This window comes from Lycorma delicatula, chromosome 4, assembly GCF_047948215.1.
Source record: "Lycorma delicatula isolate Av1 chromosome 4, ASM4794821v1, whole genome shotgun sequence".
Classification (NCBI taxonomy): Eukaryota; Metazoa; Arthropoda; class Insecta; order Hemiptera; family Fulgoridae; genus Lycorma; species Lycorma delicatula.
The window spans coordinates 67,427,180-67,449,771 of NC_134458.1; the positions used below are offsets into that span (position 1 = coordinate 67,427,180).

Sequence of the window (22,592 nt, forward strand, 5' to 3'; positions counted from 1 at the left end):
GGCTGGGCAAAAGGAATGAAAGAGGGGACCGACTCATAGAGTTTTGCACGAAGTATAATTTAGTAATTGCCAACACCCAATTTAAAAATCATAATAGAAGAAAATACACTTGGAAAAAGCCAGGCGATACTGCAAGGTATCAGATAGATTATATCATGGTTAAGCAAAGATTTAGAAATCAACTCGTTGACTGCAAAACTTACCCTGGAGCAGACATTGATAGCGACCAATAATTTGGTGATAATGAAATGTAGATTGGGATTTAAAAACCTGAAGAAAAGGTGTCAGATGAATCGGTGGAATTTAGAGAAGCTTGAGGAAGAGGAGGTAAAGAAGATTTTTGAGGAGGACATCGCAAGAGGTCTGAGTAAAAAAGATAAGGTAGAAAATGTAGAAGAAGAATGGGAGAATGTTAAAAAGGAAATTCTTAAATCAGCAAAAGCAAACTTAGGCGGAATAAAGAGAACTGATAGAAAACCTTGGGTTTCAGACGATATATTGCAGCTGATGGATGAACGTAGAAAATATAAGAATGCTAGTGATGAAGAAAGTAAAAGGAACTATCGGCAATTAAGAAATGCTATAAACAGGAAGTGCAAACTGGCGAAAGAAAAGTGGATTAAAGAAAAGTGTTCAGAAGTGGAAAGAGAAATGAACATTGGTACAATAGACAGAGCATACAGGAAAGTTAAGGAAAATTTTGGGGTACATAAATTAAAATCTAATAATGTGTTAAACAAAGATGGTACACCAATATATAATACGAAAGGTAAAGTCGATAGATGGGTGGAATATATTGAAGAGTTATACGAAGGAAATGAATTAGAAATTGGTGTTATAGAGGAAGAAGAGGAAGTTGAGGAGGATGAAATGGGAGAAACAATATTGAGATCTGAATTTAAGAGAGCATTAAAAGATTTAAATGGCAGAAAGGCTCCTGGAATAGACGGAATACCTGTAGAATTACTGTACAGTACAGATGAGGAAGCGATTGATAGATTATACAAACTGGTGTGTAATATTTATGAAAAAGGGGAATTTCCGTCAGACTTCAAAAAAAGTGTTATAGTCATGATACCAAAGAAAGCAGGGGCAGATAAATGTGAAGAATACAGAACAATTAGTTTAACTAGTCATGCATCAAAAATCTTAACTAGAATTCTATACAGAAGAATTGAGAGGAGAGTGGAAGAAGTGTTAGGAGAAGACCAATTTGGTTTCAGGAAAAGTATAGGGACAAGGGAAGCAATTTTAGGCTTCAGATTAATAGTAGAAGGAAGATTAAAGAAAAACAAACCAACATACTTGGCGTTTATAGACCTAGAAAAGGCATTCGATAACGTAGACTGGAATAAAATGTTCAGCATTTTAAAAAAAATTAGGGTTCAAATACAGAGATAGAAGAACAATTGCTAAGATGTACAGGAACCAAACAGCAACAGTAATAATTGAAGAACATAAGAAAGAAGCTGTAATAAGAAAGGGAGTCCGACAAGGATGTTCCCTATCTCCGTTACTTTTTAATCTTTACATGGAACTAGCAGTTAATGATGTTAAAGAACAATTTAGATTCGGAGTAACAGTACAAGGTGAAAAGATAAAGATGTTACGATTTGCTGATGATACAGTAATTCTAGCCGAGAATAAAAAGGATTTAGAAGAAACAATGAACAGCATAGATGAAGTCCTACGCAAGAACTATCGCATGAAAATAAACAAGAACAAAGCAAAAGTAATGAAATGTAATAGAATTAACAAAGATGGACCACTGAATGTGAAAATAGGAGGAGAAAAGATTATGGAGGTAGAAGAATTTTGTTATTTGGGAAGTAGAATTACTAAAGATGGACGAAGCAGGAGTGATATAAAATGCCGAATAGCACAAGCGAAACGAGCCTTCAGTAAGAAATATAATTTGTTTACATCTAAAATTAATTTAAATGTCAGGAAAAGATTTTTGAAAGTATATGTTTGGAGTGTCGCTTTATATGGAAGTGAAACTTGGACAATCGGAGTATCTGAGAAGAAAAGATTAGAAGCTTTTGAAATGTGGTGCTATAGGAGAATGTTAAAAATCAGATGAGTGGATAAAGTGACAAATGAAGAGGTATTGCGGCAAATAGATGAAGAAAGAAGCATTTGGAAAAATATAGTTAAAAGAAGAGACAGACTTATAGGCCACATACTAAGGCATCCTGGAATAGTCGCTTTAATATTGGAACGACAGGTAGAAGGAAAAAATTGTGTAGGCAGGCCACATTTGGAATATGTAAAACAAATTGTTAGGGATGTAGGATGTAGAGGGTATACTGAAATGAAACGACTAGCACTAGATAGGGAATCTTGGAGAGCTGCATCAAACCAGTCAAATGACTGAAGACAAAAAAAAAAATTTTTACGAGTGTAATTTTTTTATAAAGACTAACATATTACATCTAGGTATATTGCAAAAAATAATGTATTTCTGTTAGATGGAGCCGTGTTAACCCTTTGCAATCTTTTGTTGAATACAGTTTGACATAATTTACTAGTACTGCTTGTTTATCGGGTATAATTTGACAATGAAATTTACATGCCATACTCCTCTGTCAAGTACAGACTGACATTTTTAAACAAACTGCAGCTACGCACAGAGATTTAAAAACAAACTTACATTTGTTTGTAAGATGGTAAAACCCATGTGATATTGACATTCAATATTGAAAGAATCAAAAATAGATTGTTTTACACTTAATTATGTCCTCGAAGTGGAGTTATGTATTCTATGAGTTGGCATGGCATTCACCGGTCGTTCTAGTAGTTTTTTAACTGATTCTGATATTGAAAATGAGTTTAATGATAATATCGATGAAGATCCTGATTATAATTTTGAAGTTATAAAAATTATAATGCTATTTTGGACAATTATAGTGAAAGTAAAGGTAATGTTGATGAAATAAATAAACCCCAAGGTAAGCCTACTCCTAATGTCCGTGCTGTTTTTCAGTCATTGTGAAATCTATCAAATGACTATAATTTCCCCAAATTCACCAAAATAAGTTTCCAAAATTATCGTAATTGACATGAAGTCCTATATTTTGATTACATAAAGGTTTTTGTAAAAAATTTTTCATTTTTTTGATATAAGTAATTTTACCATATACATTAGGGAACCAACCATAAATTTAATTAATAGCTGACAGGGAACTAAGTGATTAAAAAATGGAGACCCAATGTCACTTTGATTTCATAACTGGAGGGTAAAGGGTTAATAAATGTATAAATATTTCATGATATAAAATTTAATTATAAAGTTTACTGAAATTTAATTATTAATTTAAAAAATAAGTAGAATATCTATATTAAAATTTAATGTTAACAAACTGTTGCTAAAATTTAGGGCTACCATGCACTGGGCACAATTTGTCATGCAATTTTAGGCACCTCAACCAAATCCACAGTTATAATGTGAACTTGTGCAGTAAGTAAAAATGAATTTTATTTTTCTAATTTTCAAAATACATTTTTGATAAATTAATAATTATGAAAATACTGGAATTGTATAATTTTCAAAAATACCAATAATTGGTTTTACAATAAATGAGTATTATAAAAACATGAAATAATTTTTAAAATTTGTTAATATATAACCTTATTTTTAACAAAGGTTATAGTGTCTAATTATATGAGGTCTGTTCAGAAAATAACCGACATTTTTAAGTATGCGCCAATGGAGATATTTAGTGGCATGCGGTTGGCAGCATTGTGTTCTGCATACCCTGCTCTGTAACCAGATGTTCTTGGATTGTTGATATCTCATTTATCTTATGTGTTATTGTTATTTGAGTGCAACGTGCTTAAGTGTTAGCAGTGATCTTTGTAATATGTGATTTTCTGGAGCAACAATGCAATGTAAAATTTGTTTGAAACGGGGGAAAATTTTCACAGAAACATTTCAACTTTTGAAACAAACTTATGGAGATGATGCTCTGGATCGTACGCAATGTTACAAATGGTTTTCACAATTTAAAAGTGGCTGTCAGTGAATTGAAGATGAGCCTCAACCAGAAAGGCCTTCAACTTCAACTGATGACATCCACATTCAGAAAATCAACGATATGGTGTAAATTGCTGATTGACTGTCACGAGAACTTGCAGAAAAGGTTAGCATCTTGATTGGGTAATGCCATGACATTTTGACTGAAAAATTGAATATGGATTGAGTTACAGCAAAGTTTGTTCTTAGTTTGATGATGGAACAAGAAAAAAAACATTGAGTGGACATTTGTTGGCAACTTCTTGAACAAGCCATGACAATGAAACATTCATGCAAAGGATCATAACAGGAGATGAAAACTGGGTTTACAGCTACAACATTGAGACTAAAGTTCAATCATCAAAAAATCACATATTACAAAAATCGCTACTAACACTAAAACATGTTGCACTCAAATAACAATAACACAAAAACTAAACAAGATATCAACAATCCAAGAACATGTAGTAACACAAGGGGTTATGTGGAACACAATGCTGCCAACCGCACATCAGTAAATATCTCTGTTGATGAGTAATTAAAAATTTTCAGTTATTTATTTTCTGAACAGACCTTGTAGACTTATTTTTGGATTGAACACTTGACAGGGTCTTTTTAATAGTTTTTTATCAGATTTATTTTTCTTTGCATGTTAAATAACTACTGAAAGTAAAATAAATGGTTAATAATTTTATAAAGTTTGCTGGAATAATATAACTTTAAAGTTACAGTTCTCTTCAGGAGGAACTGATGACTGAACATTTGTATTTGATAATTAATAACAGGGTTTAAAACTGAATATGAAACTAAAAGTTTCATTATAATTTTTTTATTTTATCTATATTAGTATAGCTTGTCCAAGCCAAATTGGCACACATCTGATGAATAGCATAGCTGTATATCTTGCTGCCTAACAAGCATGGGTTTATAATACTATTTGATTAAAGACAGTTTGTATATGGTACGACTGTTGTTTCTTCCAATCAGTAAACAAATTCACATCGTATATTTATTAGTTAATTATTTAATCCTGAGTTTATATATTATTAAATTAAAAATTTATTTCTTTATTAGATGCAGAAATAGATATGTTATGAAATATTATACAGACTAATCGGTTGTTACTGATCAGTGTTTAGGCCAAACTATATTTATTTATACTTTTATAACTGTATATAATATCCAAGCTAAACAAGCACAAGATTGATGTCTACTGTTTACGCTATGCTCTTCAACCTTTGTTCTGGGTATGGCGAACAACCAAACGCTAACCTAGGCAATGTGTCATACATAAGAAATATTTCTTTATTCACGTTTGTGTAAATAATTAGCGAATCATGTGTCATTCTAAACATTCAAACATTGAATCTCTATACAAATCGTTCCTGATTTATTCAGAGACTAACTTGTTTTCTTAATGATTCCATTCTAATTCATACTATGTTTGCAATTGCAAATGATTTACATATATATATTTTATATTAATACATATTTTTCATATTATAAATTAAATTATTACAAACAATAAAATGAATCATATGATTTTTGGTAGGCAGTTATGTTAAGACTCAGATTTCTCGCAAGCTACAAGGACCTCTAGAACAACAAACTGAACGTGTCATCATTAATTTGGGAAGCTAGAGATCATCAAAACTGTCAGAAGAAGACGAAAACATGCAGTAGGGAATGAAGTGCAATATATTCAGCAACTTTGTAATATTTTACTTCAGTTATGTGTATTATGCTAGTGCTAGTTACAAAATTCATGACATACATTATAATGTAAAGTGTAAAAGTCCTACTGAAAAAAGGATTATCAAGCTAGTAAAAACGATGATAAAAATACAGAAAAAGACTGTATTTCAAGGTACATTTCAAGATAATAATTACATTTAATTTTTTTTTAAGTTAAGTATTTAAAAATAAGTTAGCTAAATATTTATGTATTGTTTTATTTGGCTATGAATTTATTTTTTTATATAAATACAAGACTAAAAATAATTAAAAAATTTATGTGAATTTGTTTATTGATTGGAATGAACATAAGTATAAAAAATACTAAACAAAATTTATACCATAAATTAGTATAAAATTAAAAAAAATTATACTGTATATATTCTGTAAAATTTATTATACCATATGTATATTGTCTTCCACAAGTAGCATATTATAGCCCCGCGCTAGCTAGTCAACCATTGCCTAGATCAGATCTGTGCTAATTCGGCTTGGACAAGCTATACCTCTAATAACATCTTGTCGTTTTATTCTTAAGAGTTAAAAAAACCTATTTCCAAATCAGTATTTGAAATTTAGTTGAGCAATGACTGAGAAATATTTGTTTTTAATTATTTTCTCTGCACACAGGACTATGAGAAATACTGAAGTCTGAAATAGTGAAAATTACGGCATAAGTCTACAACCATTTTATTTCTTTATAATTATAAAATAACATTCATATCATTTAATAATGCAATTTATGGGGGCTAGTTAAATATAAATTGGATTTTTGTCTTTATGCTTGTGTACAAACATAAGTGAGGTGAGTAAGTGAGGGATATTGATGATGGGGATGTGGAGCGGACGATGGATGTTCCAGCTTCCTTGGCGTTTGCATTTCTCTGGTCGGTAGCATTATATCTGAATAAGAAATCCCAGCATCAGTTGCATAATGTATTATTATGAAGTTTCTTATAAACAAGGATGTCAAACCTTTCGAAATTTTAAGTAGACTGCATGCAGTTTGGAGGATATGATGACTATGACTTAGTTAAAAAATTTAAAGGAAGGCATGAAACTGTAGAAAATGAGTCACATAGGAATTAAAGGACAAGTGTTACAGATGACAACATTAAATTTATGCCTGACCTCAATGAATATGATCAGCAACTTACGGTGATGAAATTTCTTCAAAAACGGATATCTGTTATGAAAGCGCCCACTCCATCATCTAGAAGCATCTTGAGTTTCCCACCAGAGGTAGGTTCCAACACTTTTGATCCAAAATCAGAAACAGGTCTGATAGGAAATTTGCCTAGGCCTCTGAATAGATTTTGACAAAAAATAAATAATTTTTTGCATCCAGTAGTGACATGTGATGAGACATGGGGGACATCATTACCCTCCCAAGTCAAAATCGATGAGTATGGAGTGGCATAGGAGTGGAAATCCTAGCCCTGTAAGGATGAAAATACATTTGTCAACTGGAGAAGTCCTTGTAACACCTTTTGGGACTGGAAAAGCACATATATGTGCTTTTCCAGCATATATATGCGCTTGTCAATTTTCTCCATGAAATCACACTGTTAATGCTGCATACACTACCAGCTCTTGGAAAGAGTGAAAGCTGCATACAGGAACAAAAGGTGTTAACCAAAAAACATCCCCCACACAGTCGATTTATCCCTTAGTGATTTATTTTTGTTTGGGCCACTACCAGAGGCATTGGGAGGATATTGATTCCAGAGCAAAATCAAATTAGACGAATTTGTGAAGAATTTGCTCGCGACATGTCTTTAAACTTTATGAAAAAGGAATCCATAAACTCCTCATTCATTTGGAAAAACGTGTAGAACTTTAGAGACTAAATAGAAAAGTAATAAACTTTGTACTAATAAAAATTAAAAACAAAAGTCTGGATTATACTTGACTTAGCCTAATCAAAGACCCATTACATCAGAAAGTAGCTAAAGTTGTTAGCTTAATTGCAATTTGCCCTGAGAAAATAACTTTTATTTAAAAATTGGAATAGTATTTTTATTTTACTGTATTAAATTTTTACTATTATGTATGTACTAGGTGTACATATATACACATCCTTGATTTCAATATTTGATAAAGAAGAAGCATGGGAAAGTCAAATGCAGTACTCACAAAATTGAGGGGGAAGATAATTAAACAAATAAATGAAAAGAGAGGAGCTTGGACTAATAAAAATTTCTTAGGCTGAACTCGTTAGAACAGCATGGGAAGTTTGTAGTGGTAAAAATATTTATGAAAGTAACATTAATAAATGGGTAAAATGCATAAAAATGGTATTTCTGATGACCAGTGAGACAATGGAGAACAAAGGCATGAAGGCAAAGTAAGAAAATGAGAACATGACTAGTGATGAGGAAGTCACAAGCAAGGAACCAAATGTGTCACAGCACAATGCTCAGAGAGGCTGAAAATGTGATCAACTATGAGATCTGTTTAGAAAATAACCAAACATAATTTTTTAATCTTTATTATTAATTTGATAGATTATTGGTCCTTTTCCCCTTTAAAGTACTCCCCTCCCCTATTCCCACACATTTCCCAGCAATGTTTCCACTTTTAAAAGCAATCCTGGAGAGCTTCATTTGAAATGGCCTTTAAGGTCCATGACGAATTTGCTTTAATGTCATCAAAAGTCTCAAAATGGCGTCCTTTCATCACTGATTTTAATTTTGGAAATAAGAAAAAATCACAAGGAGCCAGGTCTGATGAGTAGGGAGGTTGATGAAGGACAGTCATCTGATTTTTAGCACAAAATTGACGAATTAACAAAGCTGAGTTTGAAGATGCATTGTCGTGGTGAAGGAACCATGAGTTGTCTCATCACAACTCTGGTTTCTTTTTGCAGATATTTTCATGTAACCATTGTAAAGCATCTTGATAGTATGCACAGTTCACTGTTTTACCTTGAGGCAAGAAATCAAAATGCACAATTCCATTAAAATTGAAAAAAAACAGAGAGTATCACTTTGACAGTGGATTGAGACTGATGTGCTTTTTTTGGGGTGTGGAGATCCTTTGCCAATCCATTGCGATGATTGAACTTTTGTCCCATTGTCATAGTCGTAAACCCAGCTTTCGCCTCCCGTTATGATCCTTTGCATGAATGTTAGATCATAATTGGCTCGTTCAAGAAGTTGTCGACAAACATCCACTCTATGTTCTTTTTGCTGTTCAGTCATCAAATGAGGAACAAACTTTGCTGCAACTCAATGCATGTTCAATTTTTCAGTCAAAATGTCATGGCATGATCCAACTGAGATTCTAACCTTTTCTGCAAGTTCTCTAAAAGTCAACTGGCGATTTGAACATACAAAATCATTGATTTTCTGAATGTGAGTGTCATCAGTCGAAGTCAAAGGCCTTCCTGGTCGAGGGTCATCTTCAATTGATTGACGACCACTTTTAAATCATGCAATCCATTCGTAACATTGTGTATAACCCAGAGCATCATCTCCATAAGCTTGTTTCAAAGGTTGAAATGTTTCTGGGAACGTTTTCCCCAGCTTCTCACAAAGCTTTACATTGTATCATTGCTCCCAAAAATCACATATTATAAAAATCGCTACTAACACTTCAACAGGTTGCACTCAAATAAAAATAATAAATAGTTTCTATTTTTATATTTCCCTTCTGATGTGTAAAATATATTTAAAAATCATCTAATTCTACATACTACCTTACTTTGTTTATAAAAATGAATTCCTTTAGGCCATTTAATGGCTGTTAGTGTTTAGTTACTCTCTTTGCTCATTTTATTATTATGCATGAGGACTATTGAACCGATTAATGCTACAAGAGTTCTGTCCAACCAAGCGACAGGATTTGGGTATACAAGACCACCTTCGTAGAACCCCAGATGGCCTCCATGAGCAACTTCCATATACGCAATTCCATTATGGGTGGCTGAAAAAGAAAAAAAAAACTTATACAATAATCAAAGTATGATTTCAAAAACATATTGTTTTGTTCCTTAAATTATAATGTTCTGGTATTCTAAAAAAAACATACAGGTTTGTTAAATCACTAACGGGTGGTCTCAGAATTTACATTTGATACCAAATGGTCGATCTTCTGAACTCAAAATTCAGAATGTTTTGTACAAGATTAAAAATAAGCTAAAAAAACATAAGATAAAGTAATGTTATTATTATAAAATAACAAAAATTTTATATTTTTATTATGGAACCATTTTAACAGTACTATCATTCATTCCAGTAAATTCTTCAACAGAACCAATAACAATATATTTTAATACAGAGATTTGTGTTACTACATAAATTTGAAAATTACTTCTTTATGATCTACTTATTAATTCTATATTTACAACATTAAAGTTTAATATTTACATCACAACTCCTAAAAAAAACTATAACAGTTGTTCAGTGACCGATAACAATATTAAAAGATGTTTGCAGTAAATTAATGCTTACAAATTAAATAATGATGTATTATACGTATAATTTATAAATTTGGAATAATTTAGCTCTAAAATGCATAAACAATGCAACAAAGTTAACATAATTTTATCTTGACAGACATTTTCAATGTGCTTGTAAATGTTCTACATAAAACATGAAAAAAAAAAAAAAAATTAGTTTCTATTTACAAGCAATAGTATAGTTTTAATACTAGAAAATTATGTTTAAACTGTAGTAGTTAAGCATTCTCCAATCAGTAGGAGAGGTGCTAAAAAAAATTAGAATACACTTCCATTTTATTTCTGTTTTTTGTTGGTTACCTTCTTAAAATTATTTTCTTTAGATTCCAGTTCCAATTATTCCAATATATAAATTCTAATTATTTTTCTTTAAATTTTAGCTGAAACTAAGCAAAGAGTGAATAAAATTCAGTAAATAAACTGCTTATTGCTATATGAATCAATCAAGTGATCACATGAATTATTAATGGGATTTTATCAGGATAAATGATTATAGCCTGGGAAAAAAACAAGTGGTTGAATAACTCCATACAACTCATTTTTAGTGGTAATGTGATATCAATATGAGGTTGGTAGGAAACAAACACAAAAACAATATATGAGTAGATATTATAGCCAATGCATGGAAGAATGTTGTGCAAGTCAGGAACGATGAACACACACACACACACACACACACACACACACACACACACACACACACACACACACACACACACACACACATCTATGCAGGCAAGTTACTTAGTCAGCTGAGAAAATAAAAACCTCCAAGCTGTTATTCAGATGTAGAAATCATTTAACAATTAACAAAATGAGACTGTTTATATATATGTATTATATGGTTGTGTAATCAGTCAGATGAAAGTGTTAAACACAATTTTATACTGTATTTCTACACGTGAGAAAATTCATTGGAAACCCACTCCAGGAAGAGAATGTAGGTCTTTTACCTTCCTGAAGAGGCAAGGAAAGTTCTGATGCTTTTTGTACAACTGTTGAAATGTAACTAATTGTAATAGTAAAATTATTATTAGGAATGAACAAAAAAGGCAATTAGATAAGATGCTTTGGGTAACTTTTACATACTTTTTAAATTAGATTTAAATGGAACCTCATGTGATAGTTATAATGCACAAATATACTACTGCTATTGATTAAAATTGCTTAATTATTAAAATGGGTTGCACTACTTATGGGGATAATAAACTTCAGGAATCCTGGGCAAGTTGGAAAACTACAACTTTTCAATTTCATAGTTTTATATTTAAATTTTAATTTATAGTTTATTTTTAAATTTAAATTTTATTTATTATTTAAAATTTTAATTTTAATTTATATTTAAATTTTATATTTCTATCAGGTTTTATTTTTAATTTTTATATATTTTTTTTTGTTTTACCTTGACAAATAAAACAATATAAAGTACAGTTAATGTCAATCGAGAAGGCAACATTTTATAAATCAGTTTCTGTAGACCATCTGAATTAAAAAAACCCCAGATAAGATTTCCCATTCAGTCGGGAAATGTCATGCTACTTGCATGTAAGAAATAATAATCACTGGTTCTTTGTTACAGCTCTGTAACAATCATTTTATAAACAAGTTAAAACGAATATTACAAGTTAAATTATACATACTGAAGGAGTTACTAAGAGAAATAGTCAAGTTTAACTGATTACAATGTCGGCTTCAGGTCTAAGCTACTGTATCAACACAACTCAAATTTTCTATCAATTTACTAATGAATATTTCTTACAGCATGGTATAATTCAGCAGTATGGCCCCAAAATCTGAAACATAGCTGAAAAATGCTAAAAACAAAATCATTAATTGCACTTTGAAATAACAGTAAAAGAGAAGCAATATTTTTTTTCAATTAGTATCTACATAAGTGTGTAATTTAGTATTTTACCAGTTCAGCTTTACAAATACATATTTTACCACTGTAGATGTTTTATTTCTTTAAACTGGGTGATGGATAATCATGAGAGAAATAATTCTAGGATCACCAAAAGTTAGATTTTTTAAAAAAATTTCAATTAACAATAAAACAGAAAAAACTCTGTTTTTAGATGATCCGAAACTTCCTTCAAATTATGTAACAAGTGTCTTTATTTGGTTCTGTGGATGCGAATTTATACTTAAATTCATGTGTTAATTCTTTTAAGATTCTAAAATGATAATGATAAATAAAGCACCTTAAATAGAAAAAGAAATGAAAAAAAATTAAAAAAATTTCCTGGTAATGGTAACATTAGAATTCCTAATAATTAAATTAGTTTTAATTAGTTAGTGTAAATTTTGTTTTAGTTCTCATTAAAAATTAATAATTTTGTACAATTTTAACCACTGACCATCATGAATGGATAAAGTGATTACAAATATTAAAAGAAAGATTTTGAAAAGGTTAAGATATACATTACAGAGCTTTAACACAATGTTTAGTATTATTTCATGAAAACTGATTCATTACTTTTAAAGAACCATTTGAAAATACATTTTTATATAAATCAACAACCATTTTATGAATATTTCTGGTTTACTGAATAAAAAAATTAATTATCCAAAGATTGATTATTTTTTTCATTCATAGTAAATGCACAGTAACTCATAAGTTTTCTGGGCGATAATGTGAAAATGTTTTTTGTTCCCCCCCCCAAAAAAAAGACTCAAATTTTGAAGTAGGTTGGAAAGAGTATTTTAGATGTGGGTGTGGATGACAAAACTACACTGCAGTGTCAGAATGGGGCGAAAAACACACATGACTTTCTGCATGCAGCAAAAAGCCTGTCTCATTGTGTTGGTGATTACTAACATCAATACATATCAAGTGACATGGATGTGAACTACTCATAATCAATCAACTAGTTTTACAAAATTTAAACTTACTGTACAATATCTGTTTATGTTTACGAATATGGGATCTTTGCTAAAACGAGTAGTCTTATTTTTAAAAAATAATATCTACCTCTACCAAACCAGACAACAGAAATGTTTTTGTCTAACTTAACACAATACTTTGGCTTACAAGAAAGGGCCTTCTTATTTTGTAATTTTTTAAAAAATTACTGAACTATTTAAAGAATCTTTCTAATTTATTTAAAATGCAATTAAAGGATTTTCTTTTACAGAAACAATATTGCTCTGTTAATGAAGTTTTAAATATTAGTAATTAAAAAAAATTAAAAAACTAATTTTTCTGCATAACATTCAAAGTGTACATATGTGCTCAAATAATTTTAATTTTCAATGCCTTCTGAATGGTTTCATTTTGTAGATATTTATACACTTATTACCTTCTCATATTTACTTTAACACGTTGTTTAATGTGCCTATATATTATATATTATAAATAATTAATATTGACTTCAATCACATCTATTTTTATTTCATAATTAATTTTGTATTTTGTGGTGTAAATGTTTTACCATAGTTTCTTTTGATCTAACCAGGCAAATGAAGGGGGTAGTTACTTTTTGTATCCACAGAGTATCACATCTACTCATTCCAGACATAATCTATAAATTTCATTACATACTGATGGTCACAATTATGTACAAAAATGGGTAGTGTTTTGTAGAAAGTCTAAAAAAACTGAAAAAGGTTAGGGATTAAAAATAAACGTACTTCTCACACTGGCTGCATTCACAATATTATCATAAGGCACTTCCTGAATCACTGTTAAGCAAGTATTTGAAGCCCAGATGAGGATCATTAAAATTCTTTATTGTCTAAAATTTGATGAGGAATATCACAGTATTTTTTTTTGTAATGTAATATTTCACTCTGTTTTCTGTTTTTTTGTATATATAACATAATAAAAAGTTATGTTAAAACACACACCCAAGTTATACATTAAACAAATAAAAAAAAAAATAAAGGCATAAAAGGTGTTTTTGTTTTCTAAAAATCATTTCGTGACTGACATAGGAATTAACTACGATTATACTAGTGAATCCATTTCATAGAATTATAAATCAAATAAATTTCAAAATGTGTACAGCATGAGCTTTTTAAATATAATGGTGTAAAGATAAAATTAAACAAAAAAACCTGTTTTTTTTTAACAACTGAACCTTGATGAAAAATATATGTATGGCTACACTTATTTTATGTATACTTTGCAAACGTCAAAAGATTTATTACTTCATTCTTATCAAACGAAAAAAATATGATTTAAAGAAAAATAATTTTTGACAAGTTAAAAGATAGCTGAAATGTATCTATCTAATTCAGTTTTAACTAATTAGAGAAACAAAACTAGGTTAGATAATGCTAAATGAAAATTAAATAAAATTTTATTAATTGTGTTAAAAATTGTATAATGTAATTTTGTTTAAAAATAATTTTCTTAGAATAGTTATCAAAATTATACATTAAACAACTGCTTTACGGCCATGTGAAACAAACTGCTTTGCTTTCTCACAGTAATTTTCTAGTGATATGAATGGTTTGTTCTGCAACAATAGTTATATGCTTTCTGTAGCAATGAATTCAGTAATTGAATGCTTTTCAAAGATAATGCTTACTTGTATAAATTTATGTCACTAATATAACATAAATAACCAAAGACCAAATTATAGCCCGGAAAAATGTTGACTTCTAATGAAAATGAATAGTTATTAAGAATTTAAATTATTTTAGTTCAGCAGCTACAGGCTAATGACTCGATTAACATTATTATGGAACATGAATTTTCTAGTGTATGAAAAATGCCAAGTTTAGTCAGGATTTGAACACAGAACCTTCCAGATGAAAGGCAGAGATGCTACTTCTCTGCCTTGGAGTTCAGCAGAATGGTAATACCACTGCCACTCTGCCATTTTTTAAATTTAACATAATTTTAAACAACATCACCAGCTAAAATATAGCTTTTTAAAAGTGCAAACACTTTTTAAAATCGTTTATAAATTTAGTTGGTTTTAAAATCAGATCGATAACAATTGAACACAGGCAGAACAAATTAAGTAATGGTATTAAAGCTAACTCGCAAATGGATGAAGTGTATGGGGGAGACTATACTAGTTAGAATAGCTACATTTAAATTTTTAATAAAAAACAAGAATAAAGGATCATGGAAAAAGGATGAAGGGTTATTTTAAAATGTGAAATACTTTAATATTTAATAATTTTAATATAAAGAAGTTAATTTCTAGAATTTAGGATTAAAACTGAAATATACTTACAAGCAAAATCTCTAATGGGCTGGAGCAGTTCATCTGGTACGAGTGGGTCATCTCGAGCATTGATAAAAATCATAGGTTTTCTAATATTTTTCAAATAGTTTACACAACTGCTCCACCGGTACATTTCCTCAACTGTTTTGAAATTGTATACTTTCCTAAGGAACACAATTTTTATTTATTTATGAATATATAAAAATTAAACACAGGTTTTACATTCTTTGAAAATAAAAATGTAACACTGTAAATACACACTGAAAGTAAGTTTTATCCCCAGGAGTGAATTCCTGGAAGAAGTTTGAAGCAGAAAGTTAATTTAAACATATTCAAAAACATTGAGCTATGCCCAGCAAAAACATTTCACAATTTTATTTAACAGAAGTAAAAATAATAATGCATTCAAATTTTTGGGACAAAAATGATATGTAAAAATAATGATTTTTTTTATGATGTTTGACCTAAAAAATCAATAAAAGGATCCCAGAACTGAATCTTCAGCCATTTTAAAGAAAATTGTTGTAAACCTCAAAACGTAGATGAAAAACATACCTTTTTGGTTTGTTGTAAATTAACTTTGTTAAATTGCTAACAAATAAATAAAAGTAACCATTTAAACTTCACAGAATTTAATTTTAATCAATAAGTTTAAGTGCTAAAAAATTTTAATTTCAAAGTTTAAGTTAAGTGCTCAACAATTTTTAGCTCTATTTCACAGCAGAATACGTAAGTGGTAAAAAAAAATTATTCTAAAAACATTAGGAATACTATTACAACGTCTGTGTTTATTTTTTTGGAAATACTGAGTAGTTTTTCTGAAAAAAAGATTGAGAAATAAAAAATTTTTTGTAACATTATCTGCATTGATTATCAAATGTGTAGATGTATTGAAACTTTATACAAATGATGTTAACTAATTTTTTTTTAATAACTGTTACTTTTAAAATTATGTTAAACAGAATAAATATATTGAAATAAGTTGTTAATAATTAAAAAGGGAACAACAAATTGTTTAAAAACCTTTCAACTAGTAAAAGAAAAAATAAAGTCTATGAAAATTATACTTATTTCCTGGAAGTAAATACATTAGCTGAGTCAATAAGAGATTTTAACCTTGAAAAAATTTATTACAGCAAATAAATTATTGGAATGTGCTTGAAGAAATATGTAGAATAAAAGTGTGCCCTAGCGGACATGAGTGATTAACTATTTAATTTGTTAATAAATTAAGGAAAAGTTTTAGTTTTTTGCCAGTAGCAGCTTTATTTTTAATCGCATGTAAAAATAAAAAGCACTGAGGAAATTTTTTTTATAGAAACCTCAATTTTGCAACATGTGTGTGTGTATCTCACATTCTTACAAAAAGGCTGTAGGAAGAAATGACTGTATGTGCATAGCAGATTGCTGAAGTAATACTCAGTAGCAAGTTATTGTTAGGTCTACAGCAAATGTCTATAAGGAAGTTAGGTTTACATCAAGTAAAATTGACCGTTTGTCTTGAAAAATCCAGCTTTAGTTAGCTAAAAACACTGAACTGCAACCTACAACATATTCCTATGCAAAACAGTTTTCTCAGAGCCCTGTTTCATTCCATTTAATTTATAACTGTTGACTATTGTACCATTCTACTTGTTTTACATCATAACATTTGTTTATAGAATTTTATTTTTAATGCTTTGATCTATCAATTAGCAATTCTAATGAAAACTCCCTGTAACACGATTTAATTCAAAGGATGATTTCTAAAATTTATAATCTACTATGTAACAAGAAAATGAAGAAACAATTACCATTAGTAACTAAAAGACAAAATAAAAAAATCTAATAACCTTGTATATGCATCATCAAGCTCAGGTAATGTTGCTGCAGCAATAATTTCTCTTTCATTAAGAGCATACCTCTGTTTGGCTTCATCAGACAGAAGAATATGACGATGCTTTAAAACAATTGATTTCATAGCTTCTGTCATTGCATATAAATAAAATCTGCGAAAGTTCTGCCATTGTAAAAGCCACTTTGTTCCTCTGAAATATAATTACATCATAAGCAAACACATGACTACTTATTAAAAAACACACATTAAAAATGAATACGAGTATATAAAACAATGCAAATAGTATATAGATAATGATGCATAATTTTGAAATAGTATTTTCTTTGGCCTTTTTATATAATAATGATGAAATATACTGATACCACTTCCCCTACTAACACAGCCAGTCATGGTCATAATCTTTAATATTTTTAATATAAAGAATATATTTTCATTGAACTGTGTAATAATTTTATTGAACAAATATGCTAAAAAAATTAGTGCATTTTAAACTTATTTATAGAAATTTCATGAATAATTTACAAAAAAATTGTATAAAAATCAAAGGTATTTTAAAGGTTCCTAATGACATCCATGTAAATAATTTAATAATTAATCATCATTGGTGTGTAATTGAAATAGAAAATAATTACATTCATTTGGTTTAGGTAGCATCCACAGTCAGTCTTTGTTTATTATTTGTAGATTTATTATTTGTAATTATAGCATTGTTACAGAAGTCATGACTTCTGTAACAATGCTATAATTACAAGATATTAAAGGTGTTGAAGTGAATACATTTGACATAGCAACCTACATCAAACCTTAAGTAAAATATTATACCTTTAAGATTACAGTCAAAATAGTAAAATGCAAAAGAGATTTGTGTATGAGGCAATCACCCCCCCCCCCCTTGGTCTGGCAATGAGTTCAACCTCAGAAAGAAAAAAAAAAAAAAAAATTGCTTATACATTTTTACAACAAACTGATCGTCAACACAGAACACAGAAAAATAAAATTACTTGAATGAAAAGGAAAGATAGAGCTGCTATAATGAAAAATAAGCTGGCAGTAATGAATGAATTTAGTAGTTGTTTTTTCTAGAAATTGTAAAAAAAAACCCCTACATGTCTTTTACATTCAGGTTATTAATGTAACCTGAATGTAAAATAAGTAATTTTTTTTGGAATTATCATTATAATTACATTATTGGAATACTTATAATCTTTTTTTCTTTTTTGTTTTATTGGCTATATAACATATATGGTTCACAACATCCGTGTCATATGCAGAATGATGCATTAACCCCAAGTTATTTTGGGGTCAATTTTCTCAAATTTTTGCAAACATAATCCCACTTTATATTAAGCTCCCAACATGCGTGTATACCAGCAAACTAACTTTATTTTTCAGTTACAGTTAACACTCAATGTAGATTTGAGTAATTTGTTTTAATAAGTATGGTAATACACGAGAGGAGTAACCAAATAAAGTAATTTAATACTATTACACTAGTGTATAAAATAATAAAATTTGTATTTTTAATTAAATCTAGGATCAATAATAAAAGTTTTCTAAAATTTCAAAGATAAGATTTACTTCAAAACAGGATCATATTTAAAACAGTTCAATAATCATCTTCAGTGTATCTATTACGTGCACAAAAAAAAAAATAATAACTGGAATTAAATGCCTGAGAAATGGCAAATAATATTTTAAGAAACATTGGGGAGGAAATGTTAAATACTAATAATTACAGTTACCAAAATAAGTAATCTTTTGAAATTATCATTATAATTGCAATATCATACTACTTATAATCTTTTTTATTTTTTGTTTTACTGGCTATTTAAGATATATGGTTCACAACATCCATGTCATTTTTTCAAAATTAAGTATATAAATGTTGTAATGCATAGACCATTGTACATTATAAAATTGAAATATAACAGTTTGAATATTGATATCCATGATTAAAAATTAAGAATAATCTTTAAATTGTTACTGTATACTTTAAGGATAACAATGAATACTGTTATTAATGAAAAAAATAATGTTTTAGAGAATAAGAATAACATTTATTTGAAAATTCTGAAATAAAATAATGTACACAAATTAACAATTTTAATCAACAGGCAATTTGTTATTATTATAGCAACGCTCTACAAAACAGCTATTACATGAGCTATAATTAGCAGCTTTTATCTATTATGTTATGTCTACAAAACTGTAGGCAAATAATTTCATAGGAACAGGAACAATGAAAGATTTTATAGATCATATAATGTTAAAAAAAATTCAAATTTTCTATTGTTACAGAACAACGTATGTTCCATGAATAGCCTGATCTATAAAATTAGAAGAAATTTTGATTAAGCTGTGGTAAAATTATTTAAATTGCTTGCAGCTAGGGTTGCAGACATAACCATTTTAGACCTTATGGTGATATCTCAGATCTATTTATAAAGCGAACACGTCTCACTATTTTTAATACTATTTTAAAAATTTATTTCACATACAAAATTACTCATATTAAATGAACAAATCTAACAGAAAGGGTATTTCAATAAATACTTCTTAGTTTATGGTAAACTTTTACAGAAGCATGACTTAGACCTTTACTGAAGCAAGAAACTTTGTAGTTATTTCCAGCCTAAATTTCTGTAAAAATATTTTACTGTAGTGAAATTTTATCATAAAAAAACAATTTCATTAAAGAAAACTGCTTCTCATAATCTTTACAAGTGTAAAGAATAAAATCCACAATAATTTTCAAAGCATTATATTTTTATAAAATTGTAAATGTAGCCACTCTTTAACTATCTTAAAAAAATTTCAAAACCTGAATCTTATAGTATCTCAATGCATTATCTATACACCCAGTCAAAATAAAATGATTAAATGAATCCGTATCACTAATAATAATATCAGTATTAATAAATTGTAATAGAATAAATAATAAATATAAGTAAAAATTATATTACACTGATAAACAAAAATTTGAAAAGTAAATTTACAACAATTATTTTACATTACACTTCAATTATAAAGAACGAGAAATGGTTTGAGTAATTTATTTTCAGTTTATTGATCTGTTCAGTGAAATAAACATTTCACGCTTCTATTAAACAATAGAAGCAAAACCTAAAATAAAGATTGAAATCTCATTGTCTGGAAAGTGTCACGATTACTATCCAAAGATAGAAAAATTACAAGGTTACTGTTGTCATTACAGTTAGATTTTACTTCAATTATTAAATATAAATCAATAATAGTATTAATTCTGAAATCAGTGTTTATTACAATTCAATTTCTATTCGTGATTTCTATTTTCTATTTCTATTTGTGATTCTTGAAACTAGAAAAATTTCATTAAAAGTTACTTCAAAAAATAAAAAAAAGTGATGAAATAAGTAAAACTAAAAATCTACAGCAGCAATTTCCAGGGTTTAGCTTGAGTAAATTTTTTGTAGTTGCAAATGACATCTTATAAAAGAACAGATCATCAAGATATCTTAACAAGGAATTTGCTTAAATGATAAATTATAGACCATCAAACATTTCTTTACAATAAGAAAAACTAATAAAGCACACAGTAAAATACAAATAATCCAAGGGAGAAAATTAAATTAAACTTGACTGAAGAACATGAAATTTATGAACACACAAAATCAGAACAAAAGACCTCAACAGGGAGATAAAATTTAATACTTTACCACATAAATAAATGTCTTAATTGCTTTGTGACAGTAACATAAATTACAACAATTACATTGTTATAATTTGCAAAGTCTGCAATACAATGGATGAAGAAATGGATAATAATTCTATAAAGATCTTCTGGTAGCATACTTCCAGTATGCTAAGTATTTAGAATGGGAGTAACATTTTAAAATATTTTACTTTCCTGGCACCACATTTCTAGATCTATGCTGCAAGATGGAAAGCATGGTAATTAGTCAAAATTTTTTTATTTTTTTTCATTTCTTAATGTCTCATGACCCAGGGACCTCAAAAAACATAAAAAAGTGTGGGTAATTTTCATACATACATACATGTGTTAGCATGTTTAAAGCTCACTAACTTTTGACGGATAAAACGATTTTGATGAAATTTTGTACAGAAACTCGGGTATATGAGGCAATGTGTTGGTAAAATTTTGGGGTCAACTTTCTAAACATTTGCAAGCATAATCCCACTTTATATTAATCTCAGAATATGCATGCATGCTTATCTTACTATCTTTAAAAATATTTTGCCTCAAAATTCCCCCTTCCACAAAAAATTAAAGAAAAACTATCTTTTTATTTATTGCATATTTTTAACCAATTTTTTAAATTATATTTTCCTAGGCAAAGTAGAAGTACAAATGACCAGAACAAAATACTTTGGGGACAATATTGAGGATGGAGACTTTTTAAAGTTTAAAAATACCAATTTTTTTAATTTTTTAGAACTTTTTTGGTATATTTAAACTTTTAATACTATTAAATATTAATATTACTTCTAATATTATTAAAAGTTTAAATAATACACTTTTAATGATATGACAAAATTTCATCATAGTTAACCCACCCCCATCCACAAAAAGAAATCTAAGGTAACTTTTTATTGGTTGTACATTTTTCAGTGGTGTTTTTTTTTTATAGTTTCTTTCACTTAACATGGTAAATACTGAAAAATCAAAAACTTTCTTAGAAGGTGATTTTGGATGTTGAGGAGCAGAAAAAAATTAAAAATACAAATTTTTTGAATTTTTAAAATTTGTTTGGTTTATTTTAACATATAATGATAATTTTATAATAAAACCTAACCCAAAAAAGAAATCTTAGGTAACTTTTTCATATATGATTACTTTTCCAGTATATAAGAACAACTAGCCAATGCCAGTCAAGTATTAAAACGTTGTTGTCAACTATTTTTTATTTAAAACACACTTCATGTTGATGATTAATGTTAATTACAATCACATACTTCATTTATTACAGATAATTAAAAAGGGGGAGAGAATACTAAACTGTTAACAACATACTGTTCATTTTATTTTTGATACACTAGTTTGTCAATATTCTCTCAATCATGGTGCTCTACAGTCAGCGATAGGTATAACAAAACTGAATCCAAAAACACCAAGCAGGGTTTCATTTGGCATCATTCAATTTCAAAATCCATTTTAAATGAAACAGTAATTGTACCTTTTTTTGAGAAAGTGTGGTTTAGTTTTTATTTGTATCACGTTTGGCTGAGCAGAAAAGGCAACTTTAACTTATATAGTCATTCATTTCCTATTAAATCTTGTAAGTTTTATGGATAATATCCATGCTTAAAATAATATAATTAATGATTTCATTGAATTGAGTATGAGGGGGTTGTGGGTAGAGGAGA

General features: G+C 28.8%; 1 protein-coding gene across 2 annotated transcripts in view; it reads right to left on the reverse strand.

Moving 5' to 3' along the window:
• Positions 1-22,592, reverse strand: part of Hydr2 (abhydrolase domain-containing protein 2) — an 80,372-nt gene that overhangs the window by 9,723 nt on the left and 48,057 nt on the right. For both annotated transcript variants that reach the window (XM_075363234.1, XM_075363233.1), the window contains 3 exons: positions 17,224-17,418; positions 15,401-15,555; positions 9,455-9,676 (listed from right to left, as the gene is read on the reverse strand). In XM_075363234.1, coding sequence (XP_075219349.1) covers positions 9,504-9,676; positions 15,401-15,555; positions 17,224-17,418 — 523 coding nt within the window. In that variant the 3' untranslated portion in view covers positions 9,455-9,503. The remainder of the gene's footprint in view (positions 1-9,454; positions 9,677-15,400; positions 15,556-17,223; positions 17,419-22,592) is intronic.